Genomic DNA, 23,135 nt, shown 5'->3' on the forward strand with positions numbered 1-23,135 from the left:
GCCCACGTCCATTATCACTTCCTGTAGAGCACATACACACGCACACACATACTGTTTGTAGTGGCCTTGTTAGTTATCTCGCGGTTGCCCTAGAAACACATTTCCAGCGGCTCACAGGTGGGCTGAAGTCTGGCCATCAGACGGCTCTTTCAAACGCTCACTTTCTCTCTCATCGGTAACAGCTGAACAGCTTAAATGAATCTTTCTGAATTTTAAGGATGGCTTCATGCAAACCAAAATAAACTATGGTGGTTCGCTAGCCCGCAGCCCGATCTCATTCCCATTTCACAAAATGTCCTTTTCCATACGCACGTAACCTTTTCAGACCTGACCCGTCCAGACGTGAATCATTTCAGTGAATAGGGCAATTGAAACTGTTGTTTAGTGATATACACAGCCACTTTGTGCTTTGTTTATTCTGCACTTTATGCTCATGAAGGCCGTAAGCAAACACCTCACCCTTCAGTTCATTCCTTTGAAAGCGTGATTGTTAAAGTTTATTATGATATTTTCGTCTCCAGCCGACGGAGATGGAGGTGGAGTCTCAGGTTCATCTGTATGGTCACACGGCGGAGGTCACGGGCTTGTTCGTCTGTCAGCCCTACAGCATCCTCATCAGTGTTAGCAGAGACGGCACTTGCATCCTGTGGGACCTCAACAGGTCTGTTAGCTGTGATGGGTACATTTTGTGGCTTTCGGTTGGCAGGACTGTTTTAAGTTATTTATTAAAAAGCAAAGAAACATAGACTGATTAAATGCAGTCTTGAAGTCATGAAATCGTCTGCCATAAAGCACAAATATGAGTGTTTTTTTAATCCAGTATTACGTAATGTGAAGCTGTTCTTGCACTGGTGTATAATAAAACACTGAAATTCTGAAAATATGTAATTGCATTACCTTTTGGTTTTGCATACGATTTTGGTCATCTTTGATCTTTATAAACGAAGGTTTTGTAGACGCTGTCGTGAGGTTGAGGGAGTTGATGGGATGTGTTTTTCCTGTCAGGTTGTGTTATGTGCAGAGTCTGACTGGTCATAAGAGTCCAGTGAACGCAGTGTCGGCCAGTGAGACCACCGGAGACATCGCCACTGTTTGTGATTCAGGTCAAAATAAAAGCAAGAATACTGAGTTGTGTAGAGTCTTTTATCAGTTTGTGTAGTTCATGGTTTAAAGCAGCAGTTGTGTTGTTAATGTCCACAGTGGGTGGAGGAAGTGATTTACGACTTTGGACCGTTAACGGAGATTTGATTGGTCACGTTCATTGTCGAGAGATCATCTGCTCGGTGGCGTTTTCCAATCAGCCGGAGGGCGTGTCGGTCAACGTGATCGCTGGAGGTCTGGAGAACGGTGTGGTCAGGTAAAATACACCTTCAGTTGATTTTTCTTTTCTTTGTGACATTTGTACGTGGCAGGACACCGCATTTGTTTGTAACTGTCATCCCTCAAATAAAACACACATTTTGTCTGATTTTGACCTGAATATGTTTTGAATTAGTCCCAAAATGCCTTGCGTTTCAGGTCTCTTTCGAGTTGTTTCTTCTCTCTTCCCGTGTCTGTATATTTTACTCTTGTCTCTCTCTTCCACTCTCACGCTCAGATTATGGAGCACGTGGGACCTGAAGCCAGTCAGAGAAATCACCTTCCCCAAGTCTAACAGGCCTATCATAAGGTACAGTCTTGTCTACACGACACACCTGTGTGACAGCTCGGATGCGTCTCGATCTCCACTAAACAAGTTCTATATTAAACAAGTCCTCAATTCTCTTTCAGTCTTACCTTCTCGTGTGACGGGCATCACCTTTACACGGCCAACAGTGACGGGACCGTGATCGCGTGGTGCAGACGAGACCAGCAGCGCATGAAGCTGCCCATGTTTTACTCTTTCCTCAGCAGCTACGCCGCAGGCTGATTCTCACCACGCCAACACCCCTTTACCCATAATCAGATGCTCTGAGCGACCCCGCCGACCCATGCAGAGGACAGGCCGGCATGCACAAAGCTCCGCCCGTGACACCAGTCTCCATCCCCTTAAAAGTCATGGGAATGCACGCGTATGAGCAGACTTGCTGTTGTGCTTCTGTAAAAGAGAGAATGACCGATTTCTACACATGAAGTAACACTCATCTTTTTGTTCGTTTTTTTGTATTGTTTTGCGTTTAGTGTTGTTTGATTTTGAATGCTGCTAGAGTCCGGCCCGTCCAGGTTATACACTCGAGGGGCTGATTCTCTTTCCTTCTTTTTGTCTTGTGTCTCGCTTCTGAGAACTGAAGTGCGGAAACTTCTATAAATGCAGCTGCGCAGACCTCCGCATGCGTGATGTCATGAATGTGTGTGCACGTCATGGGTAACAGATGAACTACGGCTCTGTTTTAATGTGTTGCTTTGCACATTTATTTATTCTCAATCCACGATAGACACAATCTCCTGTTCTTGATTCATAAATGCATTTGAGACAGGTGGAGTGTGATTGTGTAAGACGCACTGCAGACAAACATTGATGCGTCCAGTATATGAGCTCAGATTCATATTAGGTTATTATACGACATATATTTGTTCTATTCTATACTGTTCTACTCTTTTCTGTTCTTGTTTGGTAATAAATGATATTGTGTTGCATGTTGTGTGTTGAATAGCTTTTGTCACCCGTCGTCCACTAACACTAAAGGATGTTGTTGTTGGGCGACATTCACAGGATGTTCACTGAGAGACGGGGTTTGTGTTTATGTTTGTGGTTTGAAGCAAAGTCTGAAAACAAACATTTTTTATGTTCCTATTTAAGCACCTTTGAATGCAATAAAAGTCACCTGAGCAGTGTTAGTCTACATCACACATTCTGATGTTATTGACGCGTTGAGTGTCACCTGTTCTAAATTCAGAAGTAATGATGAAACCGAATCAGACGGAGATCCAGAGGTGATCCTCGACTTTGTGTTTTTCAGTGTTTCCTTTTTCACAATTGTATTACATTTGCTCACAGGTTAGTCTTACGTAACTTTAGTGATGTGTTTTCTCAGAAATGGACCGCTTTCTTCTCTTTCCTCCACACTACAGAGTTGAATGCCAGTACACATCCAAGACAGCACTTCATTCAGACTTGGTTTACTAGTTAGGGAGAACTCATCTGCTAACTACAGGTCCACTGGTTATTTGGCTGTGTTTGAATGTTCATGCTTGCATCACACGTGTACATGCACAGTATTGTCATGCTTGCCTTAAAGAGATCGCATTCCTCTGAAACATACTGTGTGTGTGTGCACGTTATTGACTGCAATATTACGAGTGTGTAAAGAAAAGATGTGTTGTGAGTGTGTTGGAGTAGAAAGCTTTGTTTAATGGCGGTTTATGTTATTTCCGACTGATGTGTTCTGGCTGGGACATTTATTCCCTCTTTTGTTGTTTTGTATTTAAGAAATGTAATAAAACATGTGACCTATATATATATATATATGTAATATTCATATAAATATTCAAGAACTTTTGAAAAATCTTTGGAGTGATGTTTATTCTGATCTGTTCTTCTTACAGACAAGAAGTTTGTTCAAGTGTGCTAGTTGTACACTTCCTATGAAAAAATAAATAATAAGTATACTTTCAGTCAAGTTCCTACGGTTGATTGTGCTTCAAAGTACACGTTTATAAACGGAAACTGGCTTTTTTAATTCCAAATACCATTGAAATAAACTCAACTCAACTTTCCCATCAAGCTTTTGGTGTTTGATTAGTTTAGTCGATTGTGAGTGATTCGATGGTTTCTATGTATTTTTAGTTATTTACTATCTATGGACAGCACTTTGGTCCGTTTTAATGGTTTTGAAAGTGCTTTATAAAAAAACTTTGAGTTGAGTTGAAATAAACTTATGCTGCTTGTGCACTGATGTCAGTAAACTTAAACAAAGTTAAGAATATGTTAAGTATACACCACGTTGATTTGATTACTTAAGTGTACTAATGGGCCAGTCTACTCATTAAACTCGTGATGTAATGTGTAGTGAGTCCAGTGCGTTGCGTCATCGGGTGACGTCATCCGCGCTACCAGGAGACCCGGTGATGTCAACTGAAGCAGAGAAACATCACAGTGTGTAATGTGATGATGATGATGATGAAGATGATGATGCTGTGCTAAGATTCAGCTCATCACAGCAGCGGATGCTCGGTACAGCGCGTGCAGCATCCGACCGCGTTCTTAAAGGCGCAGCGATACACCTCCGTTCGTCCCCGGGCTCGTGCGTCACACCGAGGTCCCCCTCACCTCTGGATAGACGCTCGTGTACCGACACCGAATCGACCGACACGGCATCGATGCCAACGGCGGAACGCGGGGAAATACTCGACGTTTGACGGGAGCGGCCGGTGACCAGCGCCTCTGTCCAGGGTGCTGCGGGGTTTTCCCTCATCGCTTTCCAAATCCCCGTTTGGGTGGAGTCGACTCCGTTTTTCCCGATCTGCTGAAGTCTGACCGCTGACACAATTCAGGTGTTTGTTGTTGTTTATTCGTTTGTGTTTCTCTGAATGAAAGAAACGCGCTGTTCCGTTTCATCGGCGGCTGCGCTGCTGTTGCGTAATTATGGAAACTGTTTAGCGACACATTTATTGTCGTTATGAACCGATCGCTGTTTATGGCTGAATTAGGCTCGTCTGGTGTGTGTTGCTTAACGTGTCGAGTGGAAACGCGTTCGTCCGGGGATGATGGATGATGGACGGATGGATCCTCGCGCTCCGGAATGAACGCTGAATGGTCCAGAAGCGCGAGAGGAGGAAAGATGGACGCGCTCCGTTACGCCTTCCGAGGTCTTGGGCGTTGATTCCTGGGGCTGTAAATCTAACTGTGCTGTCGACCGTCGGGCTTCTTGAGGCCGATTCATGTATTAAAATACAAGGTTTTGGGTCGCCCACGTTTAGCAAAGAGATGACAGTGATGTGGCATCCAGTGAATTGATCACGACGACCCCCGTGTGTCTGATGCACAATACTTCATATCTCAACACACACACCTCGATATGTTCATCGTTGAAATGTGTATGGTCACGTTACATTAAAGACTGTGAAACACAGATGGGACCAAACTGGGATTCCCCCGAATGTTCCTGTAGAATGACTGTTTACTGTACTCTCTTCATAACCCTGATGATCTGATGAGTTCACTGCAATACAATATTAGAATATAACACAAGATAATATTAGGAATAATTTGACATTTTTATTTACGTTTTGACCTTTTGTCTTTATAATGTAATCGTGTGAAGGCTGCAAGAAGATAAATCATGGTGAACATTCACAGCTTTTATGTGGAGTGCACTTTTGACATAAATCAAAAGGGAACTAGAAAAGGGCGTTAAATACTGTATCATTCCGATCCATCACCGTTAAAACATTGTTGTTGAATAATGGCCATTAATTGAATACAAGGGTTGAAGCGTCATAATAACATCTTTGGGAATCACCTTTTGTTTACATGATTTTTTCGTGAAGCTTACGTCACTTAACTGTGAAACAAATGCTTATCATGTCACGCACGTGTTCAAGTGTAATGTTTATATTTTGGGACTTTTGTACACCGGTGACGTACATAAACGCAATGGTTAGAGCTTCATGATGTTAACTATGAGTTATGATTTATAGTAAGAAAAAAGCTGTCCGCTTTGTAAGTTTACCAACAACGAGTTTAATAACCTCCCATTTTTTATTATTATAATGAATTTAAAGAATAGTTTCCCAGTTAAAATGGATTTAGTTTGAATTGCTTGTTTTTAATGTGACATCATCAGAATCAGAATCAAAATGAATATGATTTTCCCAGACTGCCTACATAATATACAGTACATAAAAATCAATATGAAGACTTAAAACAAAGAAAGATATAAGTTCTGTGTCTGCTTAACTGACATCGGCGCTGATGTAGAATGAGATAATGATGTGTAAATGTCTTCTGTGTGCAGGACACAATCATGAAGGATGGAATGGCCAATAACAGCACAGCGAGCATCTCTCATGCCCGGAAGGCCGTTGAGCAGCTCAAGATGGAAGCCTGCATGGACCGGATAAAGGTGTGTGAAACAAACTTGCAATGTTTCATGTCTTAATACACGTGCCAGGGTTTGATTGTAAAGAGATGATCAGTTTTTCACTGTGTGCCATTGGTGAAACAGACAGGTAGTCCCGCCCCAAACACACGCCATCTGCACCTTGATATGTGAGATAATAATGTTGTCATGGCTCTCGTGGTGAGACACGGAGAGAGGACCCAGGTGCAGACAGCGGGTAAGGGGTTAACATATTTTAACAATAAATAATAAAACATAGACCCACGTGGGGGTAACAGAACAAAACAGGGATACAATAACATGACAGGACTAAAACTAACTTCACTTAAACAAGACTTAAATTAACTTTTGACATGAACTACAAAGAACTAAACTGACAAGACATGAACTCACCAACCAAATCACAATGAACCAGCACAAGACACGCGACACAAGGGCATTAAGTAAGGGAGCAAATCAAGAGGGAAACAGGTGTAGGGCATTAATCAATAACGAGGGTAACGAGAGGATGGGAACAAAGACGAGACCAGAGAGAGTGTCTGTAAGACCATAATAATTGCCTCTCTCCACATTAAACATGAGGTTCTGTCATGATCCTGCCACCACACTAAGAGAAACATGACAAATGTGTGTTAACATAGATGACTGTCCTCCATCAACCCATCGTATCATTATGACAATAATAATGTGTCCAGAGGACTTTAGCTCGCTTCAGGCTGTAGTTTGATCAGTCGAGATTAAATGACGTTAAGAGAAGTCCAGTATCAGCTGTGGTCGTTTACTCGGAATGAAATATGGACCGAGGTACTTGAGATGTTTGTGAGAGGATCAGTCCGGAGCACGTAGAAAATGTTCTGCCACAAATAGCAAACCAAAAAATCTGATTTACACATGGCCAAAGCTCGAAGGTGGTTTTTCATTTGTACTGCTAATGCGTGAGAAGTCATGAAAGTGTACTACTAGTTTATTCGTTTTTTACTTCGACTTGTAAATATCTTTAAGTGATCTTAACAGTTTACGCTCTGTATATTATTTTGCACTTAATGTACACTACTAAGGTATTCATTGAAATATGCATTTAAGTGTACTTGAAGTTGATTGAGTACAAGTGTAGAAAAATTAAGTTATACTAAAAATTATACTAATCGCATACTTGAATACACTTTTTCGTGCTTCTATACGTGGTTTGAAAATCTGTGTAATGACTTGTGTATGACAACGTAAACATGGTTTATGGGGACACATCCTGTGTCCTCGTAACCTAAATCACTTAAAAGACATACTAATGTGTGTGTGATCATCTGACTGCTGTGATGCGTCTCATGTGCTCTGACCTCTCACAATAACACAACGCTTGTCTTTATCTGTGTCCTGAGAAAACTGGAGAGAATCAGATGAGCTGAACACGTTCATAAGCTTCAGTGAGCAGATAAACGGCCTCAGCTTCATTATTTCCCATCACGTAAAGCTTGTCACGATGGTCTCAAACTTCAGATGGTGAACTTCACCTCAACACAGATGTTTGTACAGATGTTGTGGATGCTCTGGAGACAGAACTACATATGTGTGTTGCTAAGGTGTCGTGTGTGGTTGCTAGGGTGTTTTGAATGTGTTTATTTTTTGCATGTTGTTTTTTATGTGTTTTCTTTTGGTCCACCTCAGAGAAGTTCATCCTTAAATATCTCTGGCCAGACATTTTTAGGTGGATCACTCACAACGACTTTCTTTACACAGACCGCGTGTGTATTAACATTTATATTTTTATAACCTGATATCAAAAGAAGTCGTACATATTATATATTTTACTTCACCTCAAATTGTAAAATCGCAAATTTAGCTAAAACACGAGTTTCACAAGGTGGCAAAACAAGGATAAATGGCTGCTTAAACCCCGCCCATAAACCTGACGTCACAAAGGAAACATACCGATGAGATCGTAGGAAATAGGAATTCACACGAAGGAGCCACCTTGTAAAATATGAATGAAAGCTATGAATTCCTATCAGATTTATACATGTGAAAGATATTAAAATACATTAGACTGAAAGTCGTGTCCACCAACACAAACCATAAGATAACATTTCATGACTATATTACGAATTCCTGTGAGGCCGTGAGACAGTGTTGGATATTAGTAGCCTTTCTGGTTAAGCTCATTGTCAAATGTTTACGTTTCAAGTCAGACTGACGGTGTTACGGCCATTTTAGGATTGTTGTGAGTTGGTCTCAGTGACTTAAGAGTCCACTTCATTTATTTATGAGCTAGCTTTAGCACTAAACGCTTTGTGAAACACTCTTAGCACAAACATTTGGTTCTAAAATAAGGACGGACACGCCCGTTATTTAAGATTTTCTCCTAAGTCAGCTAGTTAGGAGCTACTTTTAGCCTTAAGATGTTATTTGAAAATGGGCCCAGATGTTTATTCAGGCTTTTTCATCTGGGTTCAAACCATAATGTGTATGAATCGGCAGATTGTAAGAAATAGGAATGAGGCACTTGCTGTGAGATTCTACAGATCATCACTTTCCTGAACTCGCTGGTGTTCATTAGTGAAACTCCATCATCAGTGTAATTACAGTCTCTTCTCTCTGGAATACAGAAATATAGTCCACTAGGGCTCAACTGAAGCACACTTACACTTCAAACTCACACCCTGTGGATCTTCACTGTCAAGTGACACCTAAACTGCACATCCCATCAGAAACGAACTCAGTACGGCGGAGGAAATGGTGGATGCTAGCAGATTTTACCGTGGTACGACACCATGGTATTGCATAGTGACCATATTTTTACAGACACTCAAGTATTAGCATGATTTTTGTAATCCCCACAGGAGCGACGTGTGTGAAAGGGTGAGAAATGTATGTGTTTGTGTAGCATCTGTCTGAGAGCATCACACACATGACTGTATTTGACTCCTGTCAGCAGAACATCTGCGTCTCTCCTCAGCATCATCAGCTCTGGAACACAACAACACACAACTGTTCTTCACATTCATGCAACAGCACAACTCTTGTTTCTGATCCGAAGTGACAAATCTCTATTACAGGGTGACGTACCGTATAGTGGAATCCATCATTCTTTCTACGGTAGGCAATAGAATTAAGTAAAAGTAGAAATCAATCTGGGCAGGTATTCATTCACAAAACATCTTGAGCCTAAAAGTAGATCTTAACTTGCGGATTTAGGAGAAACTCTTAAAAATATTTAGGACTTAAATGTGTGTGCTAACACGAAGCGTTCAGTGCTAAAGCTAGCTCATAAACATGAGAGATGTTAGGAGTAGTGAAGAGCAGTCTGAGACCAACAATCCTAAAATGGCCGTAACACCGTCAGTCTGACTTGAAACGTAAACACTTGAGAAAGATTTCATGACAATGAGCTTAACCAGAAAGGCTACTAATATCTGCAAACTGTTTATGAGAAAGGCAAAAGGCTTACAATTAGCTGAACATGTACTTTATATGAACACATGAAGAGTTTGCTTCCAAAATGAGATAACTCTGTTAAAAAATCTAAAATCATGTTTTTTATTACGTTTCATTGTGTTAGTTAGCTGTATTCTTTGAGTTATTATGGTACAAACCAACTGCAGTTTGATTGATATTAATTAGAATGAACAATAAAAAAGTTGAGTTATCTAATTCTGGAACCAAACTCTTCATATAGTTTATTTGTAAAAGAGAACTTCAAAAATTGTTTATTGTGTTATCATGTGTTCATTGTGTTTTAATGTATTTGTTAGCTGTACAACTTAAATGACATGATTACATGACTTACAGAGACCCATCTTCTATCAGCCAATCACTGTGGTCTTAGTCATTAAGCTTGATGACATCATGAGGTCAACTCCGCCCTTTCTCTTAACTTAACATTTCTTTCTGTCCCTCAGGAAAAGTTGCTCTCAGCAGCGATGTGAAGATGTTTAAAACATTTACTGCTGTCGAGGAGAACTCTTAGTGTTAAGATCAACACCATTAAATAAGGAGAAAGAAAGAAATGAACATTAATATACAGTGCATGTCAAAACGAATATTAAATGGGACATTTTGGTTTCAGTCATTGTAAGCTTTTATGAATTTGATCAGTTTAGTTTTCTATGTCAAGATATAATAGAATGTCGTTTTTATAAAGTGCCCACAAGCAGAAAACATAAGTAAAACGAGCAATAAGACACATCCTCAAACAGGGCAGGTTAATATTTACATCACTGTCTTCTGGAGAATGATGAAATCAAGCAGATGTCCACATTTGTCTGGCTATAATAATGACCTCATGCTTCATGAACACAGTTTGAGTTTTGTAACACAAAGTTTCCTGAGGGGAAATAATCATTTATCAGAACTTTTATAATCAGCATAACATCATGTACAGAGAAAACAGACGCAGTGGAGAATATCATACAGGATAATAAATGTCATGTTTTGCCATATTTGTGCAGCATGACATTTGAGAAATATGAAAATGTTGCTCATTCTTGAAATAGACTATTTAGAATTAAAAAGTGATACTTCATCCGAAAAGGAAAATTCTGTCATCATTAATTCACCTTCAAGTTGTTATAAATGTGTATAAATGTGTTTGTTCTGATGAACGCAGGGGAAAATATTTGGAAGAATGTTTATAACAGACAGATTTTGCCCTCCATTGACTCCCATAGTAGGAAAAATGACAATGATAGTCAAAAGAGCCCCAGAACTGCTTGATTCGATGATTGATTCTTTTAGTCCTATGTTTTTATGTTTCTATGTATTTTTAGTTATTTACTATCTATGGACAGCACTTTGGTCCATTTTAATGGCTTTGAAAGTGCTTTATAAATAAACTTTGAGTTGAGTTGCTGTCCTACATTCTTCTTAATATCTTCTTTTGTGTCCAACAGCAAAAACAACTGAAAACATTGTATTATTTCCTACTATGGGAGTCAATGGGGGGCAAACAATAACTAAAAAATATCCAAATATCTTTCTCTGCGTTCATCAGAACAAAGACACATTTGGAACGACTCGAAGGAGAGGAAATGATGATTATCATTTATATTTGTTTTGTTGGACCCAAAAAGAAGATATTTAGAAGAATGTAGGACAGCAAACTGTTCTGGGGCACCATTGACAACCATTGTATATTTTTCCTACTATGGGAGTCAATGAGGGGCAAAATCTGTCTGGTTATAAACATTCTTCCAAATATCTGTGTCTCATTTTAAAGGGAACTATTCCTTTAAGTCGACTGAAGAGTAGAAACCGAATGTGGCATGTGATGAATCATTTCCTCTGATGTTCATACGTGATGTTTTCAGGTGTCCAAGGCAGCGGCGGATCTGATGGCATACTGTGACGCTCACATACGAGAGGATCCGCTCATTGTCCCTGTGCCGGCGTCAGAAAACCCCTTCAGAGAGAAGAAGTTCTTCTGCACCATCCTCTGAGGCCGGGCCGCGTCACAGGTGGTGATTCTGTGTTCCCGGCTGCTGCCCTTGAGCTGTGTTTGAACAGCAGTCACATCTGTTGATGGATCCGATCCCTCCTGAAGGCCTGTGGGGGGGGTTTGGGGTGGGCAACCCAGTCAGAGCGTTTCACGTCTTGTTTCATAGGTTTGTTATTGCTTCGTATTTTAGAGAACAGCCTTTCTCACTGCTTACGACGTGAGAGAGTTTTGTGTTTCGTTTTGCTTCATATCTCTGAGGAAGAGCCGGCTTTTTGATAATTAGACATTTTTATAAACTGACACCGTATTTGATGTACGCTACCGGTTAAACGTTTGGACACGCTTGACTTGAATTGACGTTTTTCATGCCGCTCAGATCATGTTATTTTGTAACCACGATATTATTCCCATATTTCGATCATGGTCATTCTTCTGAAATGTAAAGAGCAAGTTGGTGTGTTCAAATCTTCGTCTGGTAGTGTATTTCTATTTTAATTTGAATGACTTTCATTCCCATTGCAGTATGATCATATTTAGACTCTTTGCTGTAAAATCAAACCAGAAGTGTTTGTTAAAAGTCCTTAGCAGTTTCCAAATGACATTGTGACAAACAGACCAGGGCCCGTATTCTTAAAGCTTCTTAGATTCTGAGAGCAACTCTGAGAAAGGAAAAGACAAACACTTGTGCTGTGTATGACAAGTCTTTTAAAGACTGATTGGTTGGTTGCCCAATAAGTAACAAAATGGCACTTTAAAGTAAAGCATCTAAGTATAAGCTGTTAGAAATTACAAGAAATTCTGTTTTGCTGTACTTACACACGCACTATATAAACAGTATATATATTGTTTGTATGATAATTTTGCTTAAAGAAGTTTGTGACAGACCCAAATCTCTGCTGCATTTCTCTAGTTGCGAAGGGTGTTAATGTAGTGATTACTTTACGCGGCAATGGCATTTCTGCGCAGTCTTGAATGTTAGCGCGTGTCTTATAAGATCGGTCACAAACATGAAGCCTACACAATCTAATGTGTTGTGTCTTATTAACTCACTGCCATTCCATTCAATTTGAGTTTATTTTTAGCATTGCATCAAAGCAGCTATACAACAAAACCAGAAACCAAGAAAAACTAAAGATGAACGCAGACAAAAATAAAAGAATCTGTAATATGGAATTTGTCATGCATTGCGAAACACATTTCTTCTAACATGTCGTGTTTCGTCCACTTTCTCTGCTGCTAAAGAAACTCTTAAGCCTCTTAAAAGTCCTCCCCGCTACTCCTAACAATTTTGGACCTTAAAGCCACAATATGGAAGAATTTTGTTATGAAATATTCAAAAATCTCGTGCACAGTGTGATATATTTCATCCAGTTGTGTTCTTACATTATCCCAAATGTTCCCAAGAATGTACAAATCCAGAGGAATTCCTATTTAAACTAAAGTCCCGTCCCTTGTCTCCCTTGTGTTTGTCTCATATCAGTGACTTAATATCCGCTGCTCCGCAACACGCAAATGCAGAAGTGCTTATACAGCATCTGGGACACGAGTAAAGGAAACGTTGTTTACTTTTTAAACGACAACTGTATGACTGTTTTAAACACGTAAAACTGTGTAGCATTACGCTACCAAATCAATTGACAAAGTCCAATAGCCGTCGCGGACTAACGTAGCATTACATTCCACGTTTCTTTGAAGCGAATTCATTACAATGACATCAAACGTAATTAATTAATTACCTCGTCCGTGAACCATATGGTAACAACCACATGTCCCATAATTCCACTCTCCTACATAACGTCATTTAGCTTCACCTTTAGTTGTTGTTTCGAAAGTGCGTCATCTAGCGCTCAAAATGTACATATTGTGGCTTTAAGGGATGAGTTAACTTTTTTTCTTTACTAGGATATTTTTCTTATATTTAAAAGGGAAACGCCCTCATTTCTAAGAATGTTGTCACTAGGAGCAAGATTTTTCATGAATACGGGCCCAGGTTTTGATTCCTCATGGAAAAATAAGGGCGTCCATTTTGAAAGCACGTGAACTCACTATTTGTAATACCAGACTTTTTACCCTGTATTTTTACTCTGTCGCTCTTTGAACCAGTGCAAATTCAGTTTGATGTTTTTATTGAAAGTTGGCTCTTCATGTTGCTGTCAGAAATCAGTTCTGGAGGTGTTGTGTTGTACAGATGTGTTTAATCTGATGCCCCATCTGGCACATAGACTCCAGCGAGACGCACATAACCAGAAGAACTAACTCGATCACCCAGTTGATTTCAAATCACCACAGTTCTGCGAATCATATGTGCTCATTACTGTGACAACACATTTTTTTTATCACAAAGTTATTTGGAAGCTTCCCACAATGCAATAGGAAGATTTTATTGCTCCTAATGATAATGATTTATCCCCATCTCTGAAGGGCCTTACACGACTGGGCATGTTTATGATAGATCTTCAGTTGTTTTTTGCCTGTCCTGATATAAACAGCAAAGCCTTTGACTGAAATGCCAAACGGAGAGGTTGCATGTTTACCTGCTGTGTGTGTGTGTGTGTGTGTGTGTGTGTGTTCTCTATGAGAGATTGTGCGTGAATATCGAGAGGTCATTTTTGAGTGCCAAGTACTGTGACGATGGCTTGTCCTCTACACTGTTATTTCACAGGCTTTTTCCTATTTAAAACAAAAAAGCACAATATCAGATGTTTTCTTTATATCACTGTAATTTTAGTCTAGGCTTTATGGATTTATACGAATCAAAGTGTTATTGTATTAATGCACAGCTCCTGATAAGGTGTTGAGTCTGTGTTCTGTATTAAAGCCCTCTTAAAGTGAACACGGGCGGATGAAGGACGACAGCCGTGTTTCTCGTCCAGGTTGGTGGCAGCAAATACCTGCTTATCAAGTTAAAAGCGTACAGATGTAAATGCTAACTTTGCATGAGACAGCATTTAGGTTAGGAATATTTCACAGATGATGGTTTAAAGGTGACAAACTTTCAAGATTGCATAATGCTTATAGTGCTCCATGTGTTACTTGAGAGCGATGGTTTGTTGAAGGTCGTGAAGGTGGTCCGTTAAAACATGGAAACAACGGAGGCCAAATCCTTTCTATAAAAGTACAAATAAATGACAACATGTAAACTGTCTTTAAAATGATTACTACTACTGTTATTTAAACAAACATAACTTGCATGGACTGAATACCTATTAGATCTTTGAGATACACTGTAATTGAATCAATGCCTAAATGTTTGGATTTGTTGGTGCTTTTCTGCACTGTTCTCTTTTAGAAGTCTGAATGTGTAGATCTGTGCAGTTGTACAAATTAATAAACATTTGAAAACTGTCTGCATTCATTCGTTTACCTGTTTTCTAAGAATCATGTGCTTCATCATTTAAATGTGTTTTTACATTAAAGCAGAATGCAGGTGAAATCCTTTAAATGGTCTGAATTTTTATGTATTCATTATAAACTATATATATATATATATATATACAATGTGTTTCTGTGTTGTCAACAGAGACACCTGGTGGCGCAGTGGAGTATTGCAACCATAACGTTTTCACTCTTAATGTTAAAGACAGATACATAAACATAACTTGTGTGGTTTAGTTTACACACAAAACGTATAATCATCAACCGTTAACCTTCCGTAATCACCATGGCAACACAAACCTAACCGCGAACTGTGAGTTCGTTGAGGAAAAATACATTTCCCACAATGCAGTGGCTGAGAGCTGCGTTGCGATTGGCTCTCGTCTGACTCTGTCGTCATCAGCATGCAATGGGACGTGACGCGGACGCTGGTGGTCAGACGCGAGTCCCGCAGCGCGTCCGTTCGGTCGTGTGCACCGGTCAGATCCCGCCGCGCGTCCATGCGCGGTGTAGCAGCGGCGCTGCTCGTGTGTGTGGTCGCGGTGCTCGTGCACTGGAGTTTACGGTCCGCAGGTAACGCGCACTTGGGTTCACATTAGCTGGGTTCACACCAAACGCGAACAGTCGCGTCGCGTTATTTTCGCGTGAGTGACGCGAGCTGACAAAGGTTTTAGAGGAGCGTTGACCTATTCGCGTCATTGCATTGACTTTGTATGTGATTTACTCGCGCAAAACGCTTAATTCTGAGCTGCACGTGGGGCGTTCAAAAATGATACAACGTGAAATGTTCAGTGCTTATGAAAAAGATATTTATCGTTGTTTTAAAGTGTTAATTTATTCATATTAAGCGTTCAAGACATTGATGCTCAAGAGAACATGTGCAGTGTGTTGATAGTCACGTGTGTTTGTGTCATGTTTGTTATTGATAGACACCCAGAAGTCTGTGTGTGAAGTGTTGGTGGGAGTTTTATCAGCTCGGCATCACTATGACCTCAGACAGGCCATACGAGACACATGGCTCGGACATGTTCAGTCTCATCCACTGGTCCAGAATCGGTCTGTATCACAAACATCAATCATTTATTCAGACATCTATCATTTCGGTCTCGACACACATGGATAACACAAGCTTGATCGACCGGTTCGATCTTTGCTTCTCTTTTCATCCAAACACGTACAGATTCTTGTAAATATGCCTCTTGAATAGTTTTAAAGGCGTCTCGGGCAAATGCTCATTCAAATTGTGGTGCATTCATTTAGCATATTTTTGTTACGAATGATTAAATGTTTGTGGGAAGTTTTGTTTGGTTATTTGAAGGGAACGTATAGATGAATAATGGAAATGCACACATTTTTATTATATGCATTATGATTAGATGCCGTGAAGGTAAAAATAAATAAATAAATGATAACGTATGAAAGAATCGCTTTATAAGCGTAGGTAGTGATACTGATATCTATCACAGTAATCCTTGATGGAAATTCAGCAAAAGTGGTTTATATACTTTATTAAGTGAGGCGATGCTCGGTAAATGAAATACATCTTTTTTGTTTTTAGCACAATGGAAATGTGAATTAACAGATGAATCATACATTTTGTCATCCGTGTATAAGCAGCTTTTCTTTAACAGAAGCTGTTTGCGTGTGTTATTTTAAAGGGTAACGGTGAGATTCATCATCGGTGAATATGGCTGTTCGGTGCCGGAGGAAGATCGTGAAGATCCGTATTCCTGCACGCTTCTCAACCTCACGGAGACACAGGGTACACACGCTCTCATTACATCCAAATATATGGCTCGTACGTCTCGGTTTCGTCAAGAATATTAGCAGCTTTAATATCATGAGTCAGCAGTTTCACCTAAAACACATGTTTAAAGGTGATGAGGTGCAGTTTAAGGTCATCATCTGTCCCTCAGGTACTGTTCTGTGTGTTTTCCTCCATGTGCTCTTGGATTCTTTTCTAAACCGTCAGCAGGTTTCTGTACTACATCGTGTTAGAATGTTGCGTAATGCATGTCTCACAAATGTGTGGTCGAGATATAATGTTCCGGGTTTTTTTACATTTCAAAGAGCATATGATGCTAATGATCTTTTGACTTCTCACAAACCTCCGCATGCTTCTCTCATCTGCATCATCTTTCATTGCCTTTGGTCTCAATGATGAAGAAACGGCACTCTTGGAATAATCATCCGTTTCCTCCGGATGACTGTGTTCTTCCAGTGAGTCTTGTTTGAACTGTGTGTTATCAGACTCCGGTCAAGAGATGGCTATACTGAGCGTGACCGAAGACTCCGCGCTGGTGCTGTCTGATGTGTCTGCGCTCAGTCTGGACTTTAAAGTCCTTCATCCGGTGGTCATCACTCAGCTCGGTGTCTTTCTCAACGCTCCACAGCAGGACTTCAGGGGCAATGTGACTGTACGAGTCTTTCAGGTGGATCAAGAGGTAAAACCACAATCTTACCGCAGCTTACCTGTAACTTCTGAACACAGGATGAAAACGATCTGTGACACTGTGTTTTTCAATCTCACCGTCAAGCAGAATGTTTGGGTTTATCTTCTGAAAAGCGATTATGTTGAATACATTCAGGGTTTAGTTTCTCTGATCTCACATTGGACGTGCAGAGTTTCAAATCACAGCTGAATATCTGGATGTGAATTCTGTTATGTTTGGATGTGTGTCAACCAGAAACCATGTTTCCATGTGTCACAACTATATAATGTGTATATATATATATATCCTTACGCCTTCATAAAACATCTTGTTTCGTGTTTCTCCACAGGAGGCGATTGTGACGGCTCACTTCAGCACCGTCAGTCCTGGCACTCGTGTGGGCAGCATCTTCTATAAACCTGTTGAGCAGTTCATTTTACCCAAGGTGACCCATTCAACATTTACAAATGCTGATATTAAAGTTAAAGTGCTTTTTAAAGACGTATAGCTCATGACATGAACATCAGAAGAGCAGCTGCTGTAGTTTCACTCGTGTTGTGACGTGAGCGCAGGGTTTTGAGGGAACTCTTCTCTGGCAGTGTCAGGACTCGTCCGGTCTGATGTCTGTCAACACATCAACAGTTCATCTCAATACAGGCGGAGGAGTTCTCAAGTTTGGATCTGTGAGAAAAACGCTATCTTCTGTTTCGTTAACATTATAGAATTGAAAGAGAACTTCTGCACCTCAAGCATTCGCACCCACATTAAAATACATGTGAAGTAGGGCTGTGCAATATATTGAAATTATTGAAACTATATCACACGTGTGCATATCACGATGGTTTGCGATAAATGAGCCATTTAATTATTCCAAAAGTTATGTATGGTCAAGATTTAGGTCGATGCGGAGAGTATAGTATGGGATATGCGTGCATGCGCATGATAGCGGGCCTGTGCTCTGACGCAAGTCAATCAATAATAATTTGAAATTTTTGTTTGTTTACATGTCAGATTGGTTTAATGCAACAGTAAAACATGGCCGTTCACTTTCAGAAGTTGTAATGATGCTTTCTTTCTCCTTAAATAATGTGAAATATATGTTTTTTATATCATTTCTTTAATACATTTGAATACAATTTAAATTGATTTTAGAAAAAGAAATATCGTATCGCATATCGAATATCGCATCACATTTACCCTCAATATCGCACAGCCCTACACTGAAATGTACTCTAGTATTTTGATGTAGTAAACTATAGTATATTATAGAAATGACTACACGTGAATGTATATTATAGTATTCTGTAATTGATCAACTCTAGTAAATACTGTAGTATACTTAAATATTTACTGTGGTTAGGTTGAAAAATATGAATCTAGACATTTTCCTGCGGTTTAATTTCACAATATATTTAGTAATTTCAACAGGAACGTAGCGGTTGAGTGAGTGTCTGGTGTTTTTCTCCAGATAGAAGCGAGTACGCTGCCTCACAGGACGGCTCTGGGTTTCCCGGGTTTAGCTGGAGGATTCATGTTTTCAGTTTACAGTAAGTCAGACTGAATTCTGTACGTTTGTGTGTTTTGCGATTCAGCTGTGAATGGATATTGACTTTAGCATTGTAATGTAAGAGCTCACCTTCCTCTTATCAGCAACCAGCAGCTTTACTCATGATGAAATATAAATGACCACCGTTTTTCAGCTTGTTATAAAATGGACAACATTCAAGGTTTAATTGAACCTTCTGTATGTAAATGAATAAAAGCTGAATATGTCTGATACTGAAAGATCAAGCTGAAAACCTTAACCTCTAGAGACACCTTCTTGAATGATGCAAAACATCAATACACCCCTATTAAAAAAGAATGTTGATGTATTAAGGGAAATGTCTGTCTGTCTGTCAGACGTGGAGGCGTTGTCAGTGCTGTTGCGTGGGCGAGCAGGACGACAGCACATGCGTTCAGTTGAGTTGAGAGAGCAGGATGAGGCTCTGCGTCAGGAGAGCATCACATACGGTGATTTGGTGTTTGTGGATGTTGTGGACACATACAGGAATGTGCCTTTAAAACTACTGCAGTTTTACAAATGGTTAGTGCTTTACCCCAATGTTATATTCATATCTAGATACTGTATATCGGCCAATATATCGGTTATCGACTTCCAACGATAAAGAATCATCGGTTATCATTAACGGACAAAATGTGTATCATGGCATCTCTGATTCTATTTAATGATTGTGATCAGACAGAAGTCATAGTTTGGGTCCAAACATCACTTGTCCAAGTGTTTAACTTTCTGCATTATTCTGTTATTAGTTTAGGGTCTTATATAATCATTTTATGTGACTCTATGGTTTTCCCTTTGATTTTGCCATTTGTCTGGTCTGTGTTTACATTTATTTATTTTGAAGACATTCTTATCCACAGCTATTTGACGTTTTGTCTATTCTAAAGAGCCAATATTTTGTATCATATAAAGATGATGGAGTTAAAACTAGAATGTTTGTTTTTGGATAAACTGGTGAATTGTCTGTACGCGCAGGTCGGTGGGAAACGCTGACTTCAGACTGCTGCTGAAGACTGATGATGACTGCTACATCGACATTGATGCCGTCCTGCTGAAAACTGACCACAGACGACTGACAGAGAGAAGTCTGTGGTGGGGAAAGTAAGTGAGATGTTTCACTCCGTATGATGTAGATTTGTTGTTTCGTCTCATATGTGGAATTGCATTGGTGCCATTTAAAATCAAGGTTAAGATACCAGGGTGAACAGAGATCCTTAATGAAAATCATTTAAGAAGTTTTGGTTTGAATTGACTTTGTTTGACTCATTGTCACATAGGATTATTTCTGTTGTATGTTGAACACAAACAGTGTGTCAGTTGTTGAATGACGGTGTTCTCCTCAGTTTCAGGCAGAATTGGGCCGTTGATCGTGTGGGTAAATGGCAGGAGCTGGAGTTCTCGAGTCCTGTATACCCAGCGTTCGCCTGTGGGTCTGGATATGTGATGTCTAGAGATCTGGTGGAGTGGTTGGCCAAAAATGCTGAACATCTGAAAGCTTACCAGGTGCTGTCTTTACTCTCATGTCTCAAACACATGATACAGAACAAAAGGTGAAAATTGTAGTGAAGGTTTGGAGACGTTTAATTGAAGAGGCCGCTTAAACGAGACCATTTTCAACTAAACTGAAAACTTTCTGTGTAATTTCTGAAGGCTGCGTTTTCCAAAAACGATGACGACATACGCATGCGTATTACGCCTTCAGTCTGTAGGCATGCGCGAGTATTTCACATGACACTTCTCCAGCAAAAAGTAGATTTACTGCACCACTCCAACCAGCGGAGACATAGTATTTATATGCACTCTACTAAATACACACATACACGCCGACAACGTGTATTAAAATCGCTTCTCGAATAAAACAGTATATGCGGATGTGCGCAAGCACGTAGGGTTTCTTCATAGCGAACAGCGCCATCCACCTGCCTGGCATGCTTAATGCATCGTTTTTATTAGTTTTCCTGGATCCATGTAAATGCAAATCGTTTGGTGACGCTGTTATGCGTACGTGAAAAATTTCAAAAACAATAAGGAAAAACATGGGAACTGCTTCAAAACAGTTTAAAGTATCCCAACACGCAACTCATGTTTTTTACACATTCGACTGCTCCGGACACAACAACATGTCCACCATCTTGGAACAGTCAACATTTCGTTTGCTGTCAGCTCTTATTTCTAAAATGCCACAACATTGTGTTTGTGATTGGTACATGCATATAACTGCGCTATGGTTTGCACAGCCCAATGTCAAAACTGTGTGTGTGTGTTTGTGTTCACAGGGGGAGGATGTGAGTTTGGGCATTTGGATGTCCGCCATTGGGCCCCACAAATATCAGGTGAATAAAACTGGTTCCCACACAGCAGTATTTTTTACTTGCCTCACAATTGTGCGATTGGATGAGAACGGTTTTATTAGATTTCTTTTAAGATTAAACTTTATTGTCATTACACATATTCAAGTACAGTGTAACAAAATATAACCAGAATGGTGCCGTTGAGATATTCTAACATAGATACCGTGACATTCAGACATTGTTGGTCTCTGTAAATGATCACTTGTATTGGTCAGGACACACATTGAGTTGACCGTGTTGTTTGTCTGTCCGCAGGACTCGGGATGGTTGTGTGAAAAGGAATGTTATGTTGATATGTTATCATCTCCACAACGCTCCGCTCAAGAACTGCGCTCGCTCTGGGACAGGAAGAGGAAGTGTGGGGACCCCTGTGGCTGTGCCGGGGATAACCGCTGATGGGACACTTCAGGCCCGTCTTCACCAGAAGCTCTTTTGTGTCGAGTCCGATGATGTGCTGTGTTTGTGAAATCTGGTGCGTTTGATAACCTTGTGCTTTCATGCGGGATTATTTCATCTCAAGTGAACACTAGTCAACACAAGACACGAATAAAGTTCATAAACCTTGTTTTGCATTATTCCCATTCTTGCAAGATCATCACACAAAACAGGGTTTGCGATATATATAAATATACTGTATATCAAGAAACGTTTCTATAAATAACCCATACCTAAATAAGATAAACATTGAGCTGGATGTTTGCTCTCTATTTCTCAGTAAACATGTTTTTGTGATATTCTATTGACCCACCGATGAACTGAAAACCCATATATAAGAAATGTGGTTACATAAGATGAAAACACATTATTCTCTCAGTCCCACAAGAGTCTCTGGCAAACTAACTGTGACCTTTATCGACACAGTCCTGCAGTAAAAACCAAACAATTCATCATTCATTCTCAACTTGCTCTTTTAAATGTTGCTTGTGTTTGAATTTGACATCAAGATAAGTCAAGCATTTTAAACTAAGTTGTACATCAACTCAAACACAACTTTCTAATAGTAGACTGAAACGAGCACATTTGTTTGTATATAAAAACTTCTCATCTGCACGTGAAGTCACAGGATAAACACGACCGTAATCAAAGATGAAAAACCGCGAGAACCAACGAGATTTGAAGTTAACGGCCTGTCGTCGCCTCATTTCAATTAACCGCTTTCGCTGAAAGTATGACTCGTTTTAGCCCTCACAAACGCATCGTTTCATAGATATTTGTTAACCAAAAGAAGTCATTTGGTTTGTTTAACGATGGATGGATGTGCTTTTTGAAGCTTCGACATATAAAATAAGAATGACGTCATTTAACCGCTACAGCTGAAGACGGTGAGTAAATGACGAGTTTTCTGTTCTTTGTGTGACCCGATTTCATGTCATATAATTTATTAAAATAACATTGTGCTTATAACTAATGTGCATTAGACTACTAGACCTTTACTACGCGTAGTATTAAAAAAGTTATAACTTTTTTCATCTTATCGGACCTGAATGTACAGCACCATCAGTAATGAAGCAAAACAATTAAGACAAACACAATTACACACCTGACCCAGAAACACAACAATAACCTCTCAAAACATGGTACATGTGCTTTTATATAAAGCGATAAGTATTGTAATAATATCAAGATCTCACCGTGTAAAGTTCACGGTATTACACATATCAAACCGGTTCAGGGTATACCGAGGTTTTAAAGAGTGAGACTGTTTCTAAGGTATGAGCTGTGCTTACAGAAAAATAAATCATTTGATCTTTATGTCAAATACATTGACAAAAAACTACTGTTTTTGAAAGATTATTGTAATTTCAAGGCTTTATTTTCACCGACACACATGTTCTTTATGTTGTTTCAAAATGAAATGTATTCTGTCCAGTTGAAAAGTATTTTTTTGTTTAGGCAGACATTTGTAAATAACAAATTTTGTGTTGTAATAGCGAAACCGTGGTA

The 23,135-nt window shown here is 39.7% G+C and overlaps 3 protein-coding genes across 7 annotated transcripts in view; all 3 read left to right on the forward strand.

Moving 5' to 3' along the window:
• The window catches only part of lyst (lysosomal trafficking regulator), a 45,347-nt gene extending 41,859 nt beyond the window's left edge, over nucleotides 1–3,488 (forward strand). For all 4 annotated transcript variants that reach the window (XM_079472454.1, XM_079472456.1, XM_079472455.1 and 1 more), the window contains 5 exons: nucleotides 522–661; nucleotides 1,006–1,103; nucleotides 1,201–1,357; nucleotides 1,598–1,669; nucleotides 1,771–3,488. In XM_079472454.1, coding sequence (XP_079328580.1) covers nucleotides 522–661; nucleotides 1,006–1,103; nucleotides 1,201–1,357; nucleotides 1,598–1,669; nucleotides 1,771–1,909 — 606 coding nt within the window. In that variant the 3' untranslated portion in view covers nucleotides 1,910–3,488. The remainder of the gene's footprint in view (nucleotides 1–521; nucleotides 662–1,005; nucleotides 1,104–1,200; nucleotides 1,358–1,597; nucleotides 1,670–1,770) is intronic.
• Nucleotides 3,489–4,016: 528 nt separating this feature from the next.
• Nucleotides 4,017–14,908, forward strand: gng4 (G protein subunit gamma 4). Its single transcript, XM_079473642.1, has 3 exons — nucleotides 4,017–4,473; nucleotides 5,937–6,044; nucleotides 11,342–14,908. Exons 2-3 carry the CDS (start codon nucleotides 5,946–5,948, stop codon nucleotides 11,468–11,470), a joined length of 228 nt encoding a protein of 75 aa, XP_079329768.1. The 5' UTR covers nucleotides 4,017–4,473; nucleotides 5,937–5,945; the 3' UTR covers nucleotides 11,471–14,908.
• A 327-nt stretch (nucleotides 14,909–15,235) lies between these two features.
• On the forward strand, nucleotides 15,236–21,933 carry b3galnt2 (beta-1,3-N-acetylgalactosaminyltransferase 2). 2 transcript variants are annotated; one of them, XM_079473596.1, is made up of 12 exons: nucleotides 15,236–15,417; nucleotides 15,774–15,900; nucleotides 16,503–16,606; nucleotides 17,095–17,288; nucleotides 17,626–17,721; nucleotides 17,849–17,959; nucleotides 18,745–18,823; nucleotides 19,179–19,362; nucleotides 19,816–19,941; nucleotides 20,184–20,343; nucleotides 21,117–21,173; nucleotides 21,447–21,924. In XM_079473596.1, the coding sequence occupies exons 1-12, from the start codon at nucleotides 15,249–15,251 to the stop codon at nucleotides 21,585–21,587; spliced, it is 1,548 nt and encodes a 515-aa protein (XP_079329722.1). In that variant the 5' UTR covers nucleotides 15,236–15,248; the 3' UTR covers nucleotides 21,588–21,924. The 2 variants fall into 2 exon arrangements, with proteins under 2 accessions (XP_079329722.1, XP_079329723.1); XM_079473597.1 differs by having other exon boundaries at nucleotides 15,257–15,417; nucleotides 17,876–17,959; nucleotides 21,447–21,933.
• The last annotated feature ends 1,202 nt before the right edge of the window (nucleotides 21,934–23,135 follow it).

This window comes from Barbatula barbatula, assembly GCF_947034865.1.
Source record: "Barbatula barbatula genome assembly, chromosome: 14".
NCBI lineage: Eukaryota > Metazoa > Chordata > Actinopteri > Cypriniformes > Nemacheilidae > Barbatula > Barbatula barbatula.

Excerpts from the sequence above, each read along its gene's own strand:
- gng4 (XM_079473642.1), top strand. The coding sequence starts at position 5,946 with ATGAAGGATGGAATGGCCAATAACAGCACAGCGAGCATCTCTCATGCC. Across the intron at positions 6,045-11,341 it reads CCTGCATGGACCGGATAAAG|GTGTCCAAGGCAGCGGCGGA; the intron begins GTGTGTGAAACA and ends TGATGTTTTCAG.
- b3galnt2 (XM_079473596.1), top strand. The coding sequence starts at position 15,249 with ATGCAATGGGACGTGACGCGGACGCTGGTGGTCAGACGCGAGTCCCGC. Across the intron at positions 16,607-17,094 it reads CAACCTCACGGAGACACAGG|ACTCCGGTCAAGAGATGGCT; the intron begins GTACACACGCTC and ends GTGTGTTATCAG. Across the intron at positions 20,344-21,116 it reads AACATCTGAAAGCTTACCAG|GGGGAGGATGTGAGTTTGGG; the intron begins GTGCTGTCTTTA and ends TTGTGTTCACAG.